The sequence below is a fragment of the Rhipicephalus microplus genome, chromosome 9 (genome assembly GCF_043290135.1).
Source record: "Rhipicephalus microplus isolate Deutch F79 chromosome 9, USDA_Rmic, whole genome shotgun sequence".
Classification (NCBI taxonomy): domain Eukaryota; kingdom Metazoa; phylum Arthropoda; class Arachnida; order Ixodida; family Ixodidae; genus Rhipicephalus; species Rhipicephalus microplus.
The window spans coordinates 82,710,678-82,728,419 of NC_134708.1; the positions used below are offsets into that span (position 1 = coordinate 82,710,678).

Here is a 17,742-nt window from a genome sequence, read left to right on the forward strand (position 1 = left end):
GGTAAAACATGTACTTCCTTTGAAAAATAAGTAGTCGCTCCATGGTTAAAGATCTTCGAGGGTTTGTAACCCAGTGAAGACGGCGGTCATAGTAATGTCGGAAGAGAAAGAAGGAAGGAAAGGCAGGGATATTAACCAGACGGCCATTCGGTTTGCTAATCTGCACAGGGAGGACGGGATAAATGAGAGAAAAGAGAGACAGAATAAAAGTGAGGTATGGACTAAAACACGCGTGCCCCTGTGGGGGCACATTATAAGATCTACAAGCGGTCGCACAAACTTGTTGATTCTTGACTACATCAGCAGCTCTTTATTTCCCTTCCGCACCTTCGAGGCACATGTCTATGGTCCCTAGAATATTGACTGCAGAAATGGCCTTTGGGACCAGTTGGGAAATCCTCACAAGCCTAAACTAAGCAACTTGTACCTGCCTTATTCCATCCCGGGAGTGGTTTCCTATCGCCCGGCCATGGATGGGGCATCACGTGGTTATACTCGCCCTCTTTCGCAGGTGGCAGGCGAGCAACTACTCCTTCTTCCAGGGCAAGCTTCTGGACGATGGCATCCGCTACAGGCTCGGCACCCATCAGCCGGACAGACCAGTACGCTCATGCCAGTGCCTATTTTTAAATTTTTTTTACCTCACGACACACTTTGCGTGGTAGATGTTTTAGTACACATTGAGGAGCTCTTCCTCCTCTTCTTTAGTACTGAGCTCTTCCCGCAAGACGGCGCCAGCGAATGCACCGCCACAGCCACTCTCAGTCAACCATCCGGCATGTGACAGCCCGATTTTTGGCGGCGCTGCACCTTACCCGTCCGTTATCTCAGATAAATATGAACATAACACGTGCTGCCGAGAACTTTGGTTGTGGCACGACGATGACGTTCGCGAGCGAAACAAGTATAGCGACTGCCGCGCTAGCACTCTTTGCGGATGACGTCACGTATATACCTCCTATATTCTGAGGAAATGACTTCTGGAGATCTACGCATAATGCTGCTTTCAGCGTGCGCTGGTTGGCTGCTTGAGAAAAAGCGAGCGAGTTGTCGCTTGAGTCACAGGACACGCGAGAGACTTTACGGGACGCTAAAGCGACACAGTCAACAACAGTGACCAATATCAGATTACGGTCCTATCACGCGATACACGTATTCCTCTGTTCCCGATTTCTTCCTGAAGAGTGAGCGAACAAATCGGTGAAAGTTCTTTGTCCGATGCTTATTTTATTATAATTGTATAAAAGGGCGGTTGGGGCCAATGCGTGGCGCCGGCTACTCCTCTGCTCTTGCACAACATTTCTCGTAGCAGAGTAGAAAATAAACACAAGGCTATACAAAGACACATAGTATAAGGCTCACGTACTCCAATTTCTTCAATGCAAAATCTGTCCACGCAGCAGAACACAAGCAGCTTTCGGAGTAAAGGCTCGTCGCTGGGGGCGCAAGAATCCTGCTGCGCTCTCTAAATTCGCGTTTGTATCATTGTAATCGTCGGGGCTTGTCCTTTCGTCACAACTGCTAAGTTAATGATCGGCAAAAGAAGGTCACCGATTGTGGTACCCTAGAGAGGCTATAGAGCTGCGTTGCTAATTAAGAGAGCGCTGAGCGAGTGGCCTAGCACGTGACTTAAAATTGAGGAACGGCGGTCGTACTTTGGTCGAAGCTAAATGCAAAAATACCCTGAATTGAGCTTTACCTCATGATATCTTATCTTCCTTTCGGCCTTTCAAGCTTCGCATTTTAATAATAACACAGAGGAAAAGCTTGGCAGCGTTTAAACTCAAAAGACTGTAGTTGCTTTGTTGGTGGTATAAAAGGCTCCTTCATACAAGCCTTTTGAGCAAGCTTTTCTCCAACTCCACAACTTGAACTGCGCTGCTGTTGTTGCCTCTCTTGTGTTTTCCCCTCTACTCATAAAACATTCGTTATGTGCATGACAGCTAAGCACCGGCTGATGTGTACCCGCGTAAGTTACAAAATATCGACGCACAGACGCTCGAGTCGTGGTCGACTACGCCATGTCGTTCTTGTTCCGGCGCCACTGTGTCACACAATCTTTTCTAAAGAAATGGTGGAAGGAAATAGGCTTGGTGGCTGCGTCATTTTTACGACCTTGAAGGCTAGTCATAAAAATAAAACTATTAAGAAAAAGTTAGCGGGAAATATGTACGTCATCACAGGCTACAGTGAACCATGCGAAGAATATAGATACGGAAGAAATCGGGGCAGATAGAGGGCGGGCGAAGTGTCGATCGAGTCAGTTACGCCACTGGAAAGAATTCTTCGAACCTCGCTTCTTGTTCATGATCAGGCCCCCACGCAGTTCCTGCTTCCCGTTAGTCAACGCGCGAACAGGCCCGGGAGGAAAGCAAGGACGCGGAGTCAGAGGAAGTTAGCTTCTCGAGATCGGACGACTGAGGTCACGAACCTTGCCTTTTTTTATATGTTTACATCGAATACGTGTAACGTGAGTGTTTACACGTACTCTCTTTGTACGTGCGCGAACAATACTAAATGCGAGTGTGAAGCGATCCCCATCATAGAGCAATGGAGGCTTTAATATCACTTTACCCCCAACAACAACAGCAACAACCACAACAACAACAACAACAATAATAAAAATAATAATAATAATGTAACAGACGATGGTACTCGGAATCATGAAGTATTCCGGCGAGTGTGCGGTTGGTCAACATCGACGCTCCTTAACCTTATTTAGCACTGTTCATTTAATACAGTTCTGACTTAATCAGCACGTTAATTTCATTAAACTCTGAAATTGTTTGCTCAGTTCGTTGTAGAAAGGTTTTAGTTGAAGTGTCATACCGATTCAACTCACTTTACTACTGACCAAACAATTGTGTACACACTTGACTTTCGACAAGAACTTGTCCAAGAATGTAACCTAACCAGTCAGGAAACATTGCAGTAATCGTAAAGCTAGCGTAACTACTGTTACCAAATTACGAGAATAAATGTACGTACCCTTGTCCAACTCTGTCAGAATACTTACGGTGCTCGACTGCTGACGCGAAGGTCGTGGGTTCGATACCGGTCGTGGCGGCCTCGTTTCTACGGAGGCGAAGACGTTAAGGGCCCGCGTGATGTGCCATGTCGGTACTCGTTAAAGGACAACGGATGGTCGAAATTTCCGGAGCCCTCCATCACCGCGTCTCTCATATCATCACGAGGCGTCTTCGTCGCTAGAATCCACAAAAGACGAAGGTGCGACAGGCAAGCTTTGTTATTGATGAGGCCAACTTGTGCCTCGTACAAGAAACAAGGAAACGAACCGAAATAGAGCCGCATGTACATGCATGGCTCCAGCTTATGTGCTGCCAGCATTTAAGGCACACAAGACATGCCCATACGCGTCATCAGATATTGCCCTGTCTGATAAGATGGTCCCACCAGAATTTGAAAGCTTATTTAAGTGGGCTCTAAGCCATGTAATTGACGTATACAGCTGTCACTTGACGGTTCTAGCTGCGAAGCCCGGCACGGCACACCGCAATATTGTAGTTGTGGGACGTTAAACGCCAGGTATCAGAGATTAACAGCTGAGCGGCTTAGCGGGCCCAGCGAACGAGCAAAGACGCAAACTGTGCATGCGCGGCACGATGGGCGAGTCAGCGATCTCACGGAGCGAGCCGCTCCGCCGCTAATTTTTTCCCTCTCAGCGGAGCATGTGCAGCGGACCAGCGTGCTGGCGTTCTCTAGGGCAAAGCCTCTGCTGGAACGGCAGTACCTTCAACCGTGTTCAAAAGGTGGCGCAGCAATGCACTCCGCTATAAGGTCCCTAGATGAAACATCTAGGGACCTTACTCCGCTGTCTCCACTGAAACAAGCGGAGCGTTCGCTCAGCTATCGTCCTTTCTTTTGTCTTGCCCTCCCCTCGCTCCTCCGCTGGGCCCGCTGACAGTACACGTTCATAGAATGCAATAGCTGCTCAATTCTTTTGACACGATAGCACTGGAGAGCTTGTTTCGGAGAAAACGCGGCGTCGGTGGTTATGAACGAAAATCATCATCGTGTTCGCGACCAACAAATTGAGAAATATGCAAGTAATATAAATAATAAAACCCATAGGTTGGAGTGAGAATGGAACCCAGCACTTCTGCGTTGCGAACGTGTGTTCTACTACAGAGTCACGCTATCGTGGCTCCGTAAAAACATGTATGAAAGTCATGTAGTGAAATGAGTCTTCTCAGAGCACGATATCTTGCGCGGCAGAAGCGCAGAATCGCGCCGGGCGTCACAACGCGTGAATTGCGCAACGAGTGGGTGTTTTAAAGGCCCGCCCATTAGAAAGAGCTGAGACATAATTAATCATCATCAGCTGCAGAAGTGAGCAAAATAATGATGTGTAAGGCTTCGGGTCCAAAAACTACGATGTGATTACGAGAGAAGCCGTAAAGCAAAGCTCCGGAAATTTTGACCATCTGATGTTCTTCAACATGCGCTGACTTCACATAGTACACGGGCCTTTACCATTTCGTCTCCATGGAAATGCGGCCGCCGCGGCCGCCGCGGCCACGGCCGCGACCGAACCCGCCACGTTTGGGGTCAGCAACCGAACGCCTTTACCGCTACGCCACCACAGAGAGAGATAAAGATGCAAGGAAAGGCAGGGAGGTTAAGCAGACGCACATCTGGTTTGCTACCCTGCACTGGGGAAGAGATGAAGGGGAGAAAAGAGGTTGCAGAGAAATAAGAAGGTACACACAATCACGAGCACACTCGGGGGAGCACACACAGTCTACAGGCGGTCGCTCAGGTTTGTTGACTTTAAGTAAAGTAGGAGCGATTTAGTCGCTTTCTGCGCAACTGCGGCAGATGCCCAAAGTCCTAGAATCTTCTGCACACAAAATGGTCCGGGGTCAAGTTGATTCAAAACCATCCGGAACTGGCATCGCTGTGTGTCGTAGCAAGCGCAGCTGCGCAGGACGTGTTCAATGGTCTCTTCAGCTCCGCAGTAGTCGCATGTAGAAGTGTCTGCCATACCAATGCGAAAGGAGTACACCTTTGTGAATGCAACACCCAGCCAAAGGCGGCATAACAGTGTCGCATCGGAGCGGGAAAGTGGTGATTACGCCACCACAACGTACAAAAAAAGGTAGCAGCTGCGTGCGCAGCGTAAGTTCATGTGTTGTCTTACTGACACGCAATGGGCCATTTGCTGATTTGCAAAACGAAGAATTATAGTCTATAGAGGGCACTTAACCAAATGTACTTGGTCATTTTACAAGTGCTGGAAGCGGCCAATGTTACACGCATAGTCGTCCGTTTTCATGCGGCACGGTTGAGTGCCTTGAGTGCACGGCCTGATTGATGTTGGTGAACTTCTTGCACGTCGGTAGACTGCCGAGATGAACGAGCTGCACCTGAAGAAACGCGAGCAGCTGCCGGAGGAGTTCGACGCCCGCATCCGCTGGTCGGGACTGGTTCACGGGGTGCGCGACCAAGGGGACTGCGCCTCCTCCTGGGCCTTCTCTACGGCAGGTACGTGCTCTGACGTATATATTCTCACCTACGTATGTAGTCAGTCATCCTAACAATCATGGACAGGATATTCCATGCTAAGTGCACACCGATGAGCTCTTCCTGCGATACTGCTTTTGACCTAACCGTTATTGTCTAGAAATTGTGGAACGTTTTCATTTTTTTATTTACCTGTAGCAATAATTTACGTTGTTTTTTATTATTTTGTAAAGATTGATGTATGCCAATTGTATTCTGTATTTCGTCGCTCTAGGATAATGTACGGGTGACAACGGCTCGGTCGGGCAAATAACGTTCTGCCTTGCCATTCAGGACTCTCGTTACCTGAATTGATCTCAAATAAATAAATAAATAAATAAATAAATACCCGTGTAACAGGCTTTCTCAAATTCGATTTTTGGAATGTATTGTCACGGGGTCGTGACGTGGCCGAAGACAGGAGACTTCGTGTTGGTATTTAACTGTTTATTTGGGCGAACCTGTGCCCGGTAAATGGAAAGTCAAATTACAGCAGCAGTCTCGCACAGATAGCAGTCTCGGACTGATAGCGGCGAACGGAGCGTCGGCCTTCGATCAACAACTGACAAGCGGCGAAGCGCGTCGGCATTTATACTCTTGCCGTCGAATGTTCTAGCGTTATCGCTGGCGGTGGCGTAGGTTCCAGAACAATCTGTACCGTTCGCACAGTGGGCGTGATCTTATCGAAATGATCTACTACAGTCCGGAACCTTCTAGAAAACTGCAGGCGCGGTTTGCGCTGAGAATCGTGTGGTGTTTTGGGACGATAACAAAAACTTGGGAAATGGAACGTGGCAGTATGAACGAACGAACGAAAACTTTGTTGTTCCGTGGAATATAATATTACAGTGCCAGGATTAGGAATGCGAATGTACTGCATTCGTGCGTGAATTCTGTATTATTTCGTGGTTATTAAAAACTTCACGCCGAAAACTACTATGCAAGAGATCAACCGGAGTCACACATTGGCTCACACATATCCAGCAATACATTAAGTACAAAAAAACAGAAAAAAGGACAACGGCCACAGGAACAAACGCACTCACCGTCTCACGCTGCACTTCTTACAGGACGAAAGACTATCAGCAAGCGGCGATTACAACCAATTCCGTCAGTTAGAGAGAGAGAGAAAGAGAACGAATATAATAAAGGTAGGGAGGTTAACTAGTCTACGTCTGGTTTGTTACCCTACAGCTGGGAAGAGAGAAATATGGGAGTAAAGATAACTAGTTTATCAAGTTAATCATGCCAATAAACTACGATATTATCATGAGGTACGCCGTAGTGGGGGACTGTAAGTAAACTTTGCCTCCCGGTGGTTAATTAACGAGCATATAAACGTATCCTTGCACGTCGTCGCCATAGAAACGTGGCCGCCGTGTCAGGTATAGTCGAGGCCGCATCGTGGAGCTTAGCAGCGCGACACCACATTTCCTAAGCTACTGCAGTGGGTCGTGCAATCGTAACTGAATCGGTAAATAAACATCGTCATCCTTTGAATACCCAAACGAAGTGTGGACAAAAAGCTCCGTTTCCGAGTTACATCCTGCTCCATTTAACTGCAAAGTGGCAAATGTCGTTCCTATCACTTCGTACAAGCTGCTTTTTCTCCTGCTATGAACACCGTTTTACTATCACGATTACATAGGTTCTTATCCGATAAGCACATAAACTTTACCCGCCCAACTCTAGATCTCACCCACAGAGTTGATTAAAACGTCCAGCCATCGCATGAGCCATACACAACTAAACTCCATGGGTAAAACCACGTCTGAGTGGCCGACACTATCGATGCATATAATACCAACATCTGTCTGTTATTACTGTTCTTGCGAATGCAATATTATACATAAAGCCCCACGCTAGAAAATTATTCAGTCGACTGCCATGCTACCACAATGTCTCTCCGTCTTTTCATGTCCCAAGTTTCAGTTCTGCTGATAACAGTCAAAGCATGTAATTACATTCCCATCTTCATGTATTGTTAACTTTCTCTCCTTCAGCATTACATCTATAAGTCGTTTCTTTTCATCTCACACTACCTCAGCCACAGCTAACGGCCCAAGAGGTTAACAGCGAGGTTACTCTAAGTGTATCGTATTTTTCATTTATCTCGATAATGTTATAGATCGCAATATAAAGCCACACTTACGTTAGGCACATAAGAGGCAGTTATGCTAAGCAGTCACGTTCACAGTGGACACGTACCTTCGTGCAACTTTGCGTAAATTTTTGCAGCTGTGGCTTCCGATCGGCTCTCAATTCAGTCTCGTGGCCTGGACAAGGTGGAACTGTCACCGCAAGACTTGATGTCCTGCCTCAACGGGGGCCGCCGAGTGGTCTGCCAGGGTGGGCACCCCGACCGCGGGTGGAGGTTTCTACTCACCTACGGGTACGTCACTCCATATTCACCATCATCATTATCATCATATTATCATCATTATCATCATCACTGCGCCCATTGCACGGCAAAGGATTTTCCCGCGTTCCGCCAACGAACCCGGTACCATGCTTGCTCTGGCCACATCCTACCCGCACACTTCGTAACCTCATCTGACCACTTAATTAGCTTTCCGACTCCCTCTCCCGCGTTCCCCTTCTCTTGGAATCCAAACTGTTAATCCCAGTGGCCAGCGGTTATTCTGCCGTCATTCAGTTTCATACAATTAAACTCTATGTCCTGCCTCCATCACTCCGGCAGCTCCAAAATCCACGAGCCCTTGCTTACAGGGTGCATTCCAATGATGAAGGCCAGCGATGATTGGCCTTCCAGGCGCGCTACTCTTTCTTTCTTTCTTTCTTTCTTTCTTTCTTTCTTTCTTTCTTTCTTTTTTCCTTTCTTTCTTTCTTTCTTTCTTTCTTCCCAACCTTCTTTCCTCGCTTTCTATCTTTCTTTCCTCTTTCTTTCAGTCTTTCTTTCTCTCCTTTTTTTCTTTCTTTCTTTGGGTCTCCGTCGACGTGCCAGCTCAACACTTCAATTACTCCAGACAAGAACAAAGGTCATGCATTCGTGTCCGCGCAACAATCAAACATGCCAACGTGAAATGGCAACGTGATATGTGGAACTAGCGAAACAGCCGCGAGCACGCTTTGAGCGTAGCATGTAGTCATGTTTTAAATGACACGAATATCATGATTGTCATGTTTGGACGTATCATAATCGGCTAATCACAGACAAGCCAACGATCGAAAGCGTATCGACTGTTGGAAAACCGCGCATATACATATACGCATGCGACCCACGAATCTTTGAGGGTCGCATTTCTGTACGCTCTACGGTGGAAGTTTTCTCGCGTACTACGCCGCCACCGAAATCTGTGAATCATAAGGAGCCTCACTTGAAATTCAGCCAGCTCGTTCTGGCGGAGCTGTCAAAGTGTCTGCGCGATAAAAAAACTTTTTGCAAAGAGTACTTCTTCGCATCAGACATCTTTGTGCAGCGAAGCCAACTTCAGGTTTTTTTTAGAATATTTTGAACTTGAATGCAACAAAAACTATATATATATATATATATATATATATATATATATATATATATATATATATATATATATATATATATATATATATATATATATATATATATATATATATATATATATATGAAATGTTTAGACGAGAGCTATAGATGCATTATCAAATGAGCAAATTGACCGTCGGCGTTCCGCATCAACGGCAAGACGTCACAGGTGACTAAAATTTCAAAAATGGGTATGACGTCATCACATGACGCCGTCGCTTGGTCAAAGGTGGGCCAATCGCAGAGATACTGAAAAAAAATTCACAAAGCTTTCACTAAGCCACGCAAGCCTTAAAACACTGGACGATTCTGAAGACCACACTTCCAGTTTGTTCCCAAGCCTTAGCCGTAAATGATCCAGGTTGCTACTGGGTCGTTGCTAGGCTTTAGATAGGTGATGCTAGGCTGTTTCCACGTTGATTCTCAGCAGCGCAGAAATACCCATAGACAACACAAACACGACCTTGTTGGCATAGGCCTTACATCTCTTCGGGGTCTTCTCAAGGCCACTGCTGCCTTTCCCGTTCCCGAGTATTCCCTCACTGTACGTATACTCCGGTTACTTGGCTCGCCGCCGTCGTCTCGCAGCCATTCGTTGGGCGAACTGTTGCGTTCTTAGTTTTCCGTGGGTGTTGCGAGTATAGACGGTTACAACCTAGGAATGAATACGCGCTCCGCCTCCAGTACTGCAGCGCGCCTGCCATTAATTTGTGCAACAGAGCAGTGATTGACGATTTACGTTCTAACCATAAGCACGTTTTAGTGGGTAATGAAAATGCTACACATTTCATAAGTTACGTAGTTCTTTGTTGAAACTTTATGTTCGGGAGAACAGTGCAGTCGGACCTTCTTATGAGGTTTGTCGAGAAGTAAAATTTTTTAAACAAAAACTAGTGAAGTGAACCTAGGCCTGTACGGGCAAGTGATACGCGTGAAGTTTGCGAAATCTGCCTGACGTCACGTAAATGACCAATTTCAATTGCCGGGGTCATTTATGCGAATGCAGACTTGGTGGGACCAATTTCAATTCCCGGGGATATTTATGCAAATCCAGACTGGGTGCGACGACTACCACTGTAGGTGGAGCTTACATTTATTCTTAAGTTGACACCGAATATAGTGAGATTTACCCAATTTCTGTGGCAAATACTCGTCTATGTTTATGATGGTTTTCTGATAGATAGGCCACGCAAATTTCTGTGGCACACACTCGTTTGTTGGGCTGACCGTTGCGTTCTCCATTTTCAGTGGGCCAGCGGTGAGCACTTGAATTTAGTCAATGTCTGTGATGCGCACCTGTTTACGATGATGACAGCCTTTTGGTAGAGGGCGAACAAAGGAAGATTTGGTGCAGAGCTTCGCCGTTAAAACGACCAGCACAAAAAGCTTGCCACACTTCGCGGTTTGGAGGCAGCGCAAGGTCACGTTAGGTGCAGAAATGTATCGGACGAACCGAAGGAAGATCAATGCATCAAGTGAGAAGAAGTTAAAAAAAGTCCACGCATATTCACGAAGTAAATGCTGCTGATGATGCGAAGCAGTGTGCATCAGATCATGATTCGTGGCCTTTTATTTTGTTCTGGTTACATTTTGGTTCTGTCATATGCTTAGAATGATGGGTGGTTAAATGTCGATGGTTCTTACAGTGTTGCTACCTTTTATTTTGGTTGTTCTGGTTGATAGCCTTTTGATTACCTTATTGTTGTTCACAGATGTTTTGGTTTGTTTGCATGCACCTGTGCTATACCTGCTGTAGACGCGGGACGGCTGTTTTTGAACATCGTGCGGTCTTAAGAAAACCCTAAACATAGATTGCTTTCGCATTCAAATCAACCCGCACAAATGCATGATAGAGTCTATGAGTTTTATATATATTCATGTATACACGCGTACTTATTCATGCTACAACCATGTGGCCGCACTCTTTACACGCAGTGGAGTTTCCGAGGAGTGCTACCCGTACGAAGGCGGGTACGGTAACGCTAGCTCCACCTGCCGGATTCCGCGGCGGCGTGACCCCATGGAAGACGCGCGATGCCCCACGGGAAGGACTGAGCAGAAGCACTTCTCGACTCCGCCTTACAGGGTGCCCGCTAACGTGAGTATAACGCCAACTCTTTATATCGCTTCTACGCAGTCTGTTTCTCTGTCACGTTGGGCAATTTTGTACGTAAGGAAATAAATGTATAAAATTATCAAATCATGGGGCAACTCTGCACCACTGGTGCGGACACTGAGGAACCAGCGGAGCTGGTTGATTGATTGCCCCGTTATCCTGGCAATCAGTCAATTAATCAACTAACCAGCCAGCTCGTAGGGTTGCCCTTAATCTTTTCCCCACCTTTACCTCCTCTTCCCACCTTTAGCTATATCATGGCTACGTTTGCTCTCTTTTATGGCGGAAGCTACACTGCCCGAGGTTGAGAAGTTTCGCGTGGCTTATAGAGAGCTATGCTGCGCATGCCCGAGGAGCGGTGACGTCACACGGCGCACAACGAGAGCGCCGGAGAAGGCGTGAAAGCTCCTCGAGTGACGTGTCACTAGTGGACCGGCGATTGAGTTGCGTAAGCTTGCTCGCTACTTCGTCCGTCCGTCCGTAGCTCACGTTACGTACATCCTGGCTTAACCAAGCTGAGCCACTGTTAGTGTGTTTTTTTATATTTCTTTTTGGAACTGTTTTTTTGTGTCTCTTTTCCTCTTCGTTTATCTCTTTCTGTTTTTCTATGTTTTTTGTCTTTCTTTCTCTCCATGTTTCCCCTTGTTTCTTTATATAACCCTGTACTCGCTCTCTCACCCATTAGAGCCATTGCGTCCCACGCTGGTGAAATTGGCGCGCGCGTTCAGGAATCGAAGCGGGAGATGGAGAGGAGGACGATCAGAGCGCGTGCTGGCTCATGATGACGATAATTTTCGGGTGACGCCACACAGCGTTACGAGAACCACTATCAAAATTGCTTGGTGAAGCAGGTACGCAATGTTGACGATACAGAAAATGGAACAAGCGCTACCTAACGAAACCCACCCGCTACAGCGCAACGTCCCTTCCTCGCATGCGTCTAGCGCTCGCGAAGCCCTCCCCCCCCCCCCCCCCCCGCCCCAATGGAGCCCTTTGAGCCATATTATACCATTCATAGGTTCAGATGAGCACTTTTATTTGTGAATCTGCAGTGTTCCGAAAAAACGATTTCGGGCTGCGTGCCACTGATCACAAATAAACATGGATTTTTTTTTGTTTTTACGCCATGGTATAATTATTGCAAAAAGTGCCACGAGATCTTGACGCCCCACATCTACTCGGCAGTAGTGGCCTGAAGTAATCGCACCTGTCCGTCTAGCAGGCAGCATTTCAACTTTTTAACCACTTGAAGTAGCCATTCTTCTTATTGAAGAATATAGGAAAAATAAATAGAAACTGCGGGAAAGAGAGAGAAAGAAACACCTATATGGGTCTACCAGAGTGGGTGTGAGCCATATATTTAGGCCGACATCATCCCCCCCCCCCCCACGATAATTCCCTGTGTCGACGCTCAGCTATACCCAATTCTTGGCTAATCCCCCTTCCCCAGGTGTAAGCGATAAGTTAAGGATCTACATCTACTTTCGGATCTATAACAGAAATAGATATATAACGGGGGTAAAAAACCCTTACGTTTACTTTTCTATGTCAATCTTGCGAAAATAGTGTGGTAAGACAGGTCAACATTATAGGCACTTGGCATGAGTCGATAGAGCATCGCGAAAGTAAATATTACTTCCTTTTTTGTTACATTGCTACTTCTTTCACCTTTACCTAGACGACATTTATTAAACATAATTAAGAATTCCTTCTGAAAACTACCCGGTTCTTGGCCAATCCCTCAGCGTGGGTGTGTGCCACTGTCCAAGGTTCTACTCTACTCCACTCTTTCTGTGACTGTCGCAGGAGGATGACATTATGCAAGAGATCTACGCCAATGGTCCTGTCCAAGGTAGGCAATCTCATGAATTCATCTATATGTCCATTTATGGGCGTTACATAAACCCCTGATTTACAAGAGTTGTTAAGCTAAAACTTCACCTTCGTTCGAACTATTGTACTGAAAAAAGTGAGGCTAGTTGGTTCATATCACTGAAACAGAAGCGTACTGCGTAAGCACGAAAAATAGAAGAAAAAAATCACAGCATATCCACGGAGTGAATGATGACAAGTGGGGCGAAGCATCGGAGGGTTTTATCAGTAAAACGTGAATTGTCCGTCCGTCTGTATGTATGTATGTGCCACTGGTGGTTTCAAACAGGTATGTGCCACAGGTGGTTACAAACCATAACGGGACGAACGGATGACGCCATTAGGAGCTTCGCCCCTAAAACGAGAGACAGGAGAAGAGCGCAGGCTTCCAACTGTTCATTTCTTCAACAACAAGCACACACTTGCACGACGGGTGGCGCACGTGTTGTTTATGCCTAAGTGTTGGGTTGTTGTTCTGAATAAACAAACAGTTGGAAGGCACTCTTTCCTGTCTTTTTCACGCTTATGCAGTACACTTCCAGTTCAGTGCTCAACGGTTAAGCAATTCTAATATGAAAATAATATTTGATATATAAACTACAAAGGCTGGGGAAGCGCTCAAAGAGTGCCACCTCGTCCCCCTCCCCACAGCTTGAACAGCTTCGTATATTTCAAATATATCAATTGTTACAATAATTGTTGGGATATAAACGTCTACTAAACACGATTCGACTATGAGGGACGCCGTAGTTGAGGACTGCGGAAATTTCAACCGTATCGGGCTTTTTAACGTGCGCCTGAGTCTAAGTAACACCAAAGCCTCACCTCCAAAACACAAAGCGGCCGTCGCAATCAGGATTCAATACCGTGACCTTCGGGTAATCTGTCCATCACAATAACAGTACCCCGTGACGGGCAAACATCGATCATTGATGCAACCTTGCCACAATGTTGCCTCCACGTTCCAAACACCGCTTCAATGTGAGGGCAACATTGCCAGTTCCTAATCGCTGTCAGTTGGAGTATTTCCTCTTTACAAACTCAATATGTGCAATATGTTCCTCACTATTTCCCCTCCCGCTCACAGCGCTGATCCTGGTGAAGGAGGACTTCTTCCTGTACCGTTCGGGTGTCTACAAGCATACGCGCATCTCTGAGACCCTGCCTCCCGAGTTCCGCAGGAGCGGATGGCATTCGGTCCGGATTCTCGGGTCAGTACGCCGGGGCCTCTGAGCAGGAAGTCTGAAAGCTATTGTCTCTAGAGAATGCGCAAGCAGCTATACCGAACAGCTCGGCTTAATGCATTACGTATGAAAATACTTTGATACGCAAAGAATTCAATGCTTCAGATAGCTTAACTTGCATTGTCAAGCCTTTATCGTTAAGGATAGCTGGAACCTGTCATTCTTTTAGTCGTAAAAATTGCTCTCCCTAGCCCCAGAATAAAGACTGACAAAACTCATACAACAATTGTGGGCCGTCCAACGGGCTGTCGACACAGCAGCGACTTGATCTTCCTGCTCCCACGTGGGAGCGGCCTGCAACATGCTAAAGCGCATTCCGAAGTACCTAATAAAGTTCATCCATCCATCCATTCATCCGTGGACAACTAATGCTTAAGATTTTGCCCACTATTACTTTTCGTCTCAAGAGAAAGGGCTCACGTGTTTAGATCAGAAGTTAACTGCCTTTTGCTCATATTTGCATAAGAATGAACATGATCGTGCATTGTGACTGATATTGTGTTTCAGATGGGGCGTCGACAGGTCTCAATACCGGCCGATCAAGTACTGGGTAAGTATGAAGCCCTCGGTTTTAGAAATATCATCGCATAAGTAAACATGTCGCTGATATATGTAAGAGGTAGTTGAAGGATCGGTAGTAACCTATATTGAAAGGTCAAACGAAATGCAAGAACAATTCTTACTCTACCATACTGCACAGAGCATCAAGCTATCGATCTACATAGTTATTTATTTTAAGAGTACTTCGTTCAGGTAGGCGAGAGATTGTTAGGCCAAATTGGAAACTCAACTTGGTGGGTCGCAGGCCATCGCCGCATTACAAAGGCGATGCTCAAATAATCCATTAATCCCATGCTTCCACAATCGAGATAGTGCAGCAAACAATCTTACTTGCCTTGATACCCAACACTTTCTGGAATTATGTGCGACAGATATAACCCACCTCATTTTGACATGCTCAGCTTTCAAGTAAGGATGATCAAATATAGAGCATTTAGCTGCCACGTGACATCTAATGATGAAACGCAAAAAAATCTCTCGTGATATAGGCTGTGGCCTGCTTCGAGTGGTGTAAAATGGGTCGACCATCTCATGCGAGAGCGACTCTGTCGAAACATTTGTCTACAGTGAGTAGAAATGTACACATATGAAAAAATGGCAACAACTGACACGAGTTTATTACTGACGCCGTTCAACACCTGATCCCCGGCCTCTTACCCCACCTAATCATAAACTGTGGCCTAGCGGCGTCCCCCTCCGTGCATTCATTCAATCATCCCTGTCTCTGTCGGTCCAGCTCTGCGCCAACTCATGGGGCCACGGCTGGGGCGAGAATGGCTACTTCCGCATCGTGCGGGGCGAAGACGAGAGCCAGATCGAGTCCTTTGTGCTGGCCGTGTGGGGACGAAGTTACGCCTCCTACTACCGCCAGCAGGCGGCGCAGCAACGGGAAAGAGAGTACGAGGGATACGCTGAAAGCTACCCTGGCTACCCCGGTTACCCACCCAACGACCTCAGCTAAAGCGCACCCACCACTCTTACCTCTGCGACGAGTGCGCGCATTTATGAGCCTCCAATTGCCGATGTAAGACGGCTGGAGCACATATGTACATCGACACTATAAAAGGTCACAACCTAATTAGAACTGCATGCTCCACCCACAGCCATCGCTGCCTCTCCCACAAAGAGAACTTGCGTAAATGGTCCATCCAAGAGCGCTTACTCATTTTCATGACGTCAAGAACCACACGAGTGTTTCAGATACCCGACTTTGCCATGCAGCCACATGTCTGTGTTGCTGGTTCTTGGTCGGAAACTTGAAGGTCCTGGTGAATTTCGTTCAGGAATTTTCTCACTACTCCACAACCAAACACAATGTATGGTGCAGTAATGACAAACCTTTAACTCATAATGTGTATATTTACATTAGCCCAGAATAAATAGTTACATTTTAAGCGACACGACAATTTCACAAGTGAAAGACAGGCGCTCCGCGTACCTATGGGCAGAGCTTACATCTCTCATTGGGTTGTAACCTAGTAAAATAGAAAATCGTCATCGCACACGGGTTGAAAACCCTGAGTTACCACACAAAGCACTAAGTACCACTGTGACTGAAAAAGTGCTGCTTCGCAGACCACCACCATTAGGTTATTGAATGCCCTTTTACATAAACATGTCCATAAAAGGTGTCACACAAACTTAAATGTCGCACTCATATGTGACAAAGCTTCAAATATTGGATGTGGATTAAAAGTCAGTGTTTCCCAGCAGACATTTGCTGCTGAATGTCCGCCCTGTTTAATGCAGACCAATATGTGTTTAGCTTATATGACGGGATTGCAATTGCACTGCAATAAACGTAAAAGAACAATATGTTACTCTTATGTGCTAGAATTTAATGACACTTAATTCTTACAAGGTCACAAAGAGTACACTGTGTTCTTGCGTTTCTACCCACACACAGCACTCTTACATATGCGCAACAACTTCATGTTCAAGTGTGACATGACCACCAGAAATATCGCTAACTCTTCAAATCTACCAACCACATGCTACTTCATTTTTCATGCTCTAAAGCATTAGAGGAGCATTACATGTTTACTTATGCATCGAGGAATTCAATGTGTTCGCAGTCAAGGTCACCTCTTTTTGACAACACAGCAGAGGCACCCTTGCATGTAGTCATTTGCTTTCTTCAGTTTGTCCTTTAGACAATGCACGTTTATGTAACATTACCACAATGTTTTCAAGCTTTGTTCTATTTACAAGACGCCACAGATTTTAGCCAACTTATGCTGATGTGCAGTGTTTCAAGAGTGCTTGCATTGTTTATATGCTGGCCCCAGGCCTTTATTATTTGTTTGTTACGAGCTGTAGGTGTTTTTTGTAGTTGAATAAATGCATGACTGTCTATGCACTGCCATTACAAGGATGTTCTACCGTGTCCTTAGCCTTCGTTGTGCTTGCCACTGACTATAGAGGCAAAGTGGAGCAGTTTTCTGCACCAATACATTGAAATGCTGTCTACAAAGGCCAAATAAAGCTACATACTGATACATAAAAATTTTTTAAAAGGTGTATTTATGGCGACATAATTTATGCATATTTCTGCGCAGCTTCCCCCTTGCTATCATCATTCAGCTCAGCATGACATGGCTAAATGCTGCATCACCTTCTGATAAACTGCTACAGCACCACTACAGCATGACCAGATATATGGCTACTAAAACAGGCTGCTGAGAATGCAAGGTTTTGTTAGCTATTCAGACAAGCGTAACGTCAGCATGCCGACCTGCTACTGCTACTAAGCAAATAAACAGTCGCTGTGTTTTGAGGTTGGGATTTGCCCTCAGTCGTCGTGACTCCCGCATAATTTAAAAGGCTTCAGCACAGTGTTGCGGAGTTGTCACTCTGAAATTGGATTAAATACGGAATCCTTCCACATTTTCATGTCCCCGGAATGG

At 46.0% G+C, this 17,742-nt stretch overlaps 1 protein-coding gene across 1 annotated transcript in view; it reads left to right on the forward strand.

The window, feature by feature from the left end:
- Positions 1 to 16,236, forward strand: part of LOC119164972 (putative peptidase C1-like protein F26E4.3) — a 33,666-nt gene extending 17,430 nt beyond the window's left edge. Inside the window, exons 5-12 of the mRNA XM_075873989.1 lie at positions 512 to 602; positions 5,364 to 5,505; positions 7,762 to 7,915; positions 10,979 to 11,141; positions 12,966 to 13,011; positions 14,119 to 14,242; positions 14,783 to 14,825; positions 15,573 to 16,236. Of these exons, the coding sequence (XP_075730104.1) occupies positions 512 to 602; positions 5,364 to 5,505; positions 7,762 to 7,915; positions 10,979 to 11,141; positions 12,966 to 13,011; positions 14,119 to 14,242; positions 14,783 to 14,825; positions 15,573 to 15,797 (988 nt within the window). The 3' untranslated portion in view covers positions 15,798 to 16,236. The remainder of the gene's footprint in view (positions 1 to 511; positions 603 to 5,363; positions 5,506 to 7,761; positions 7,916 to 10,978; positions 11,142 to 12,965; positions 13,012 to 14,118; positions 14,243 to 14,782; positions 14,826 to 15,572) is intronic.
- The last annotated feature ends 1,506 nt before the right edge of the window (positions 16,237 to 17,742 follow it).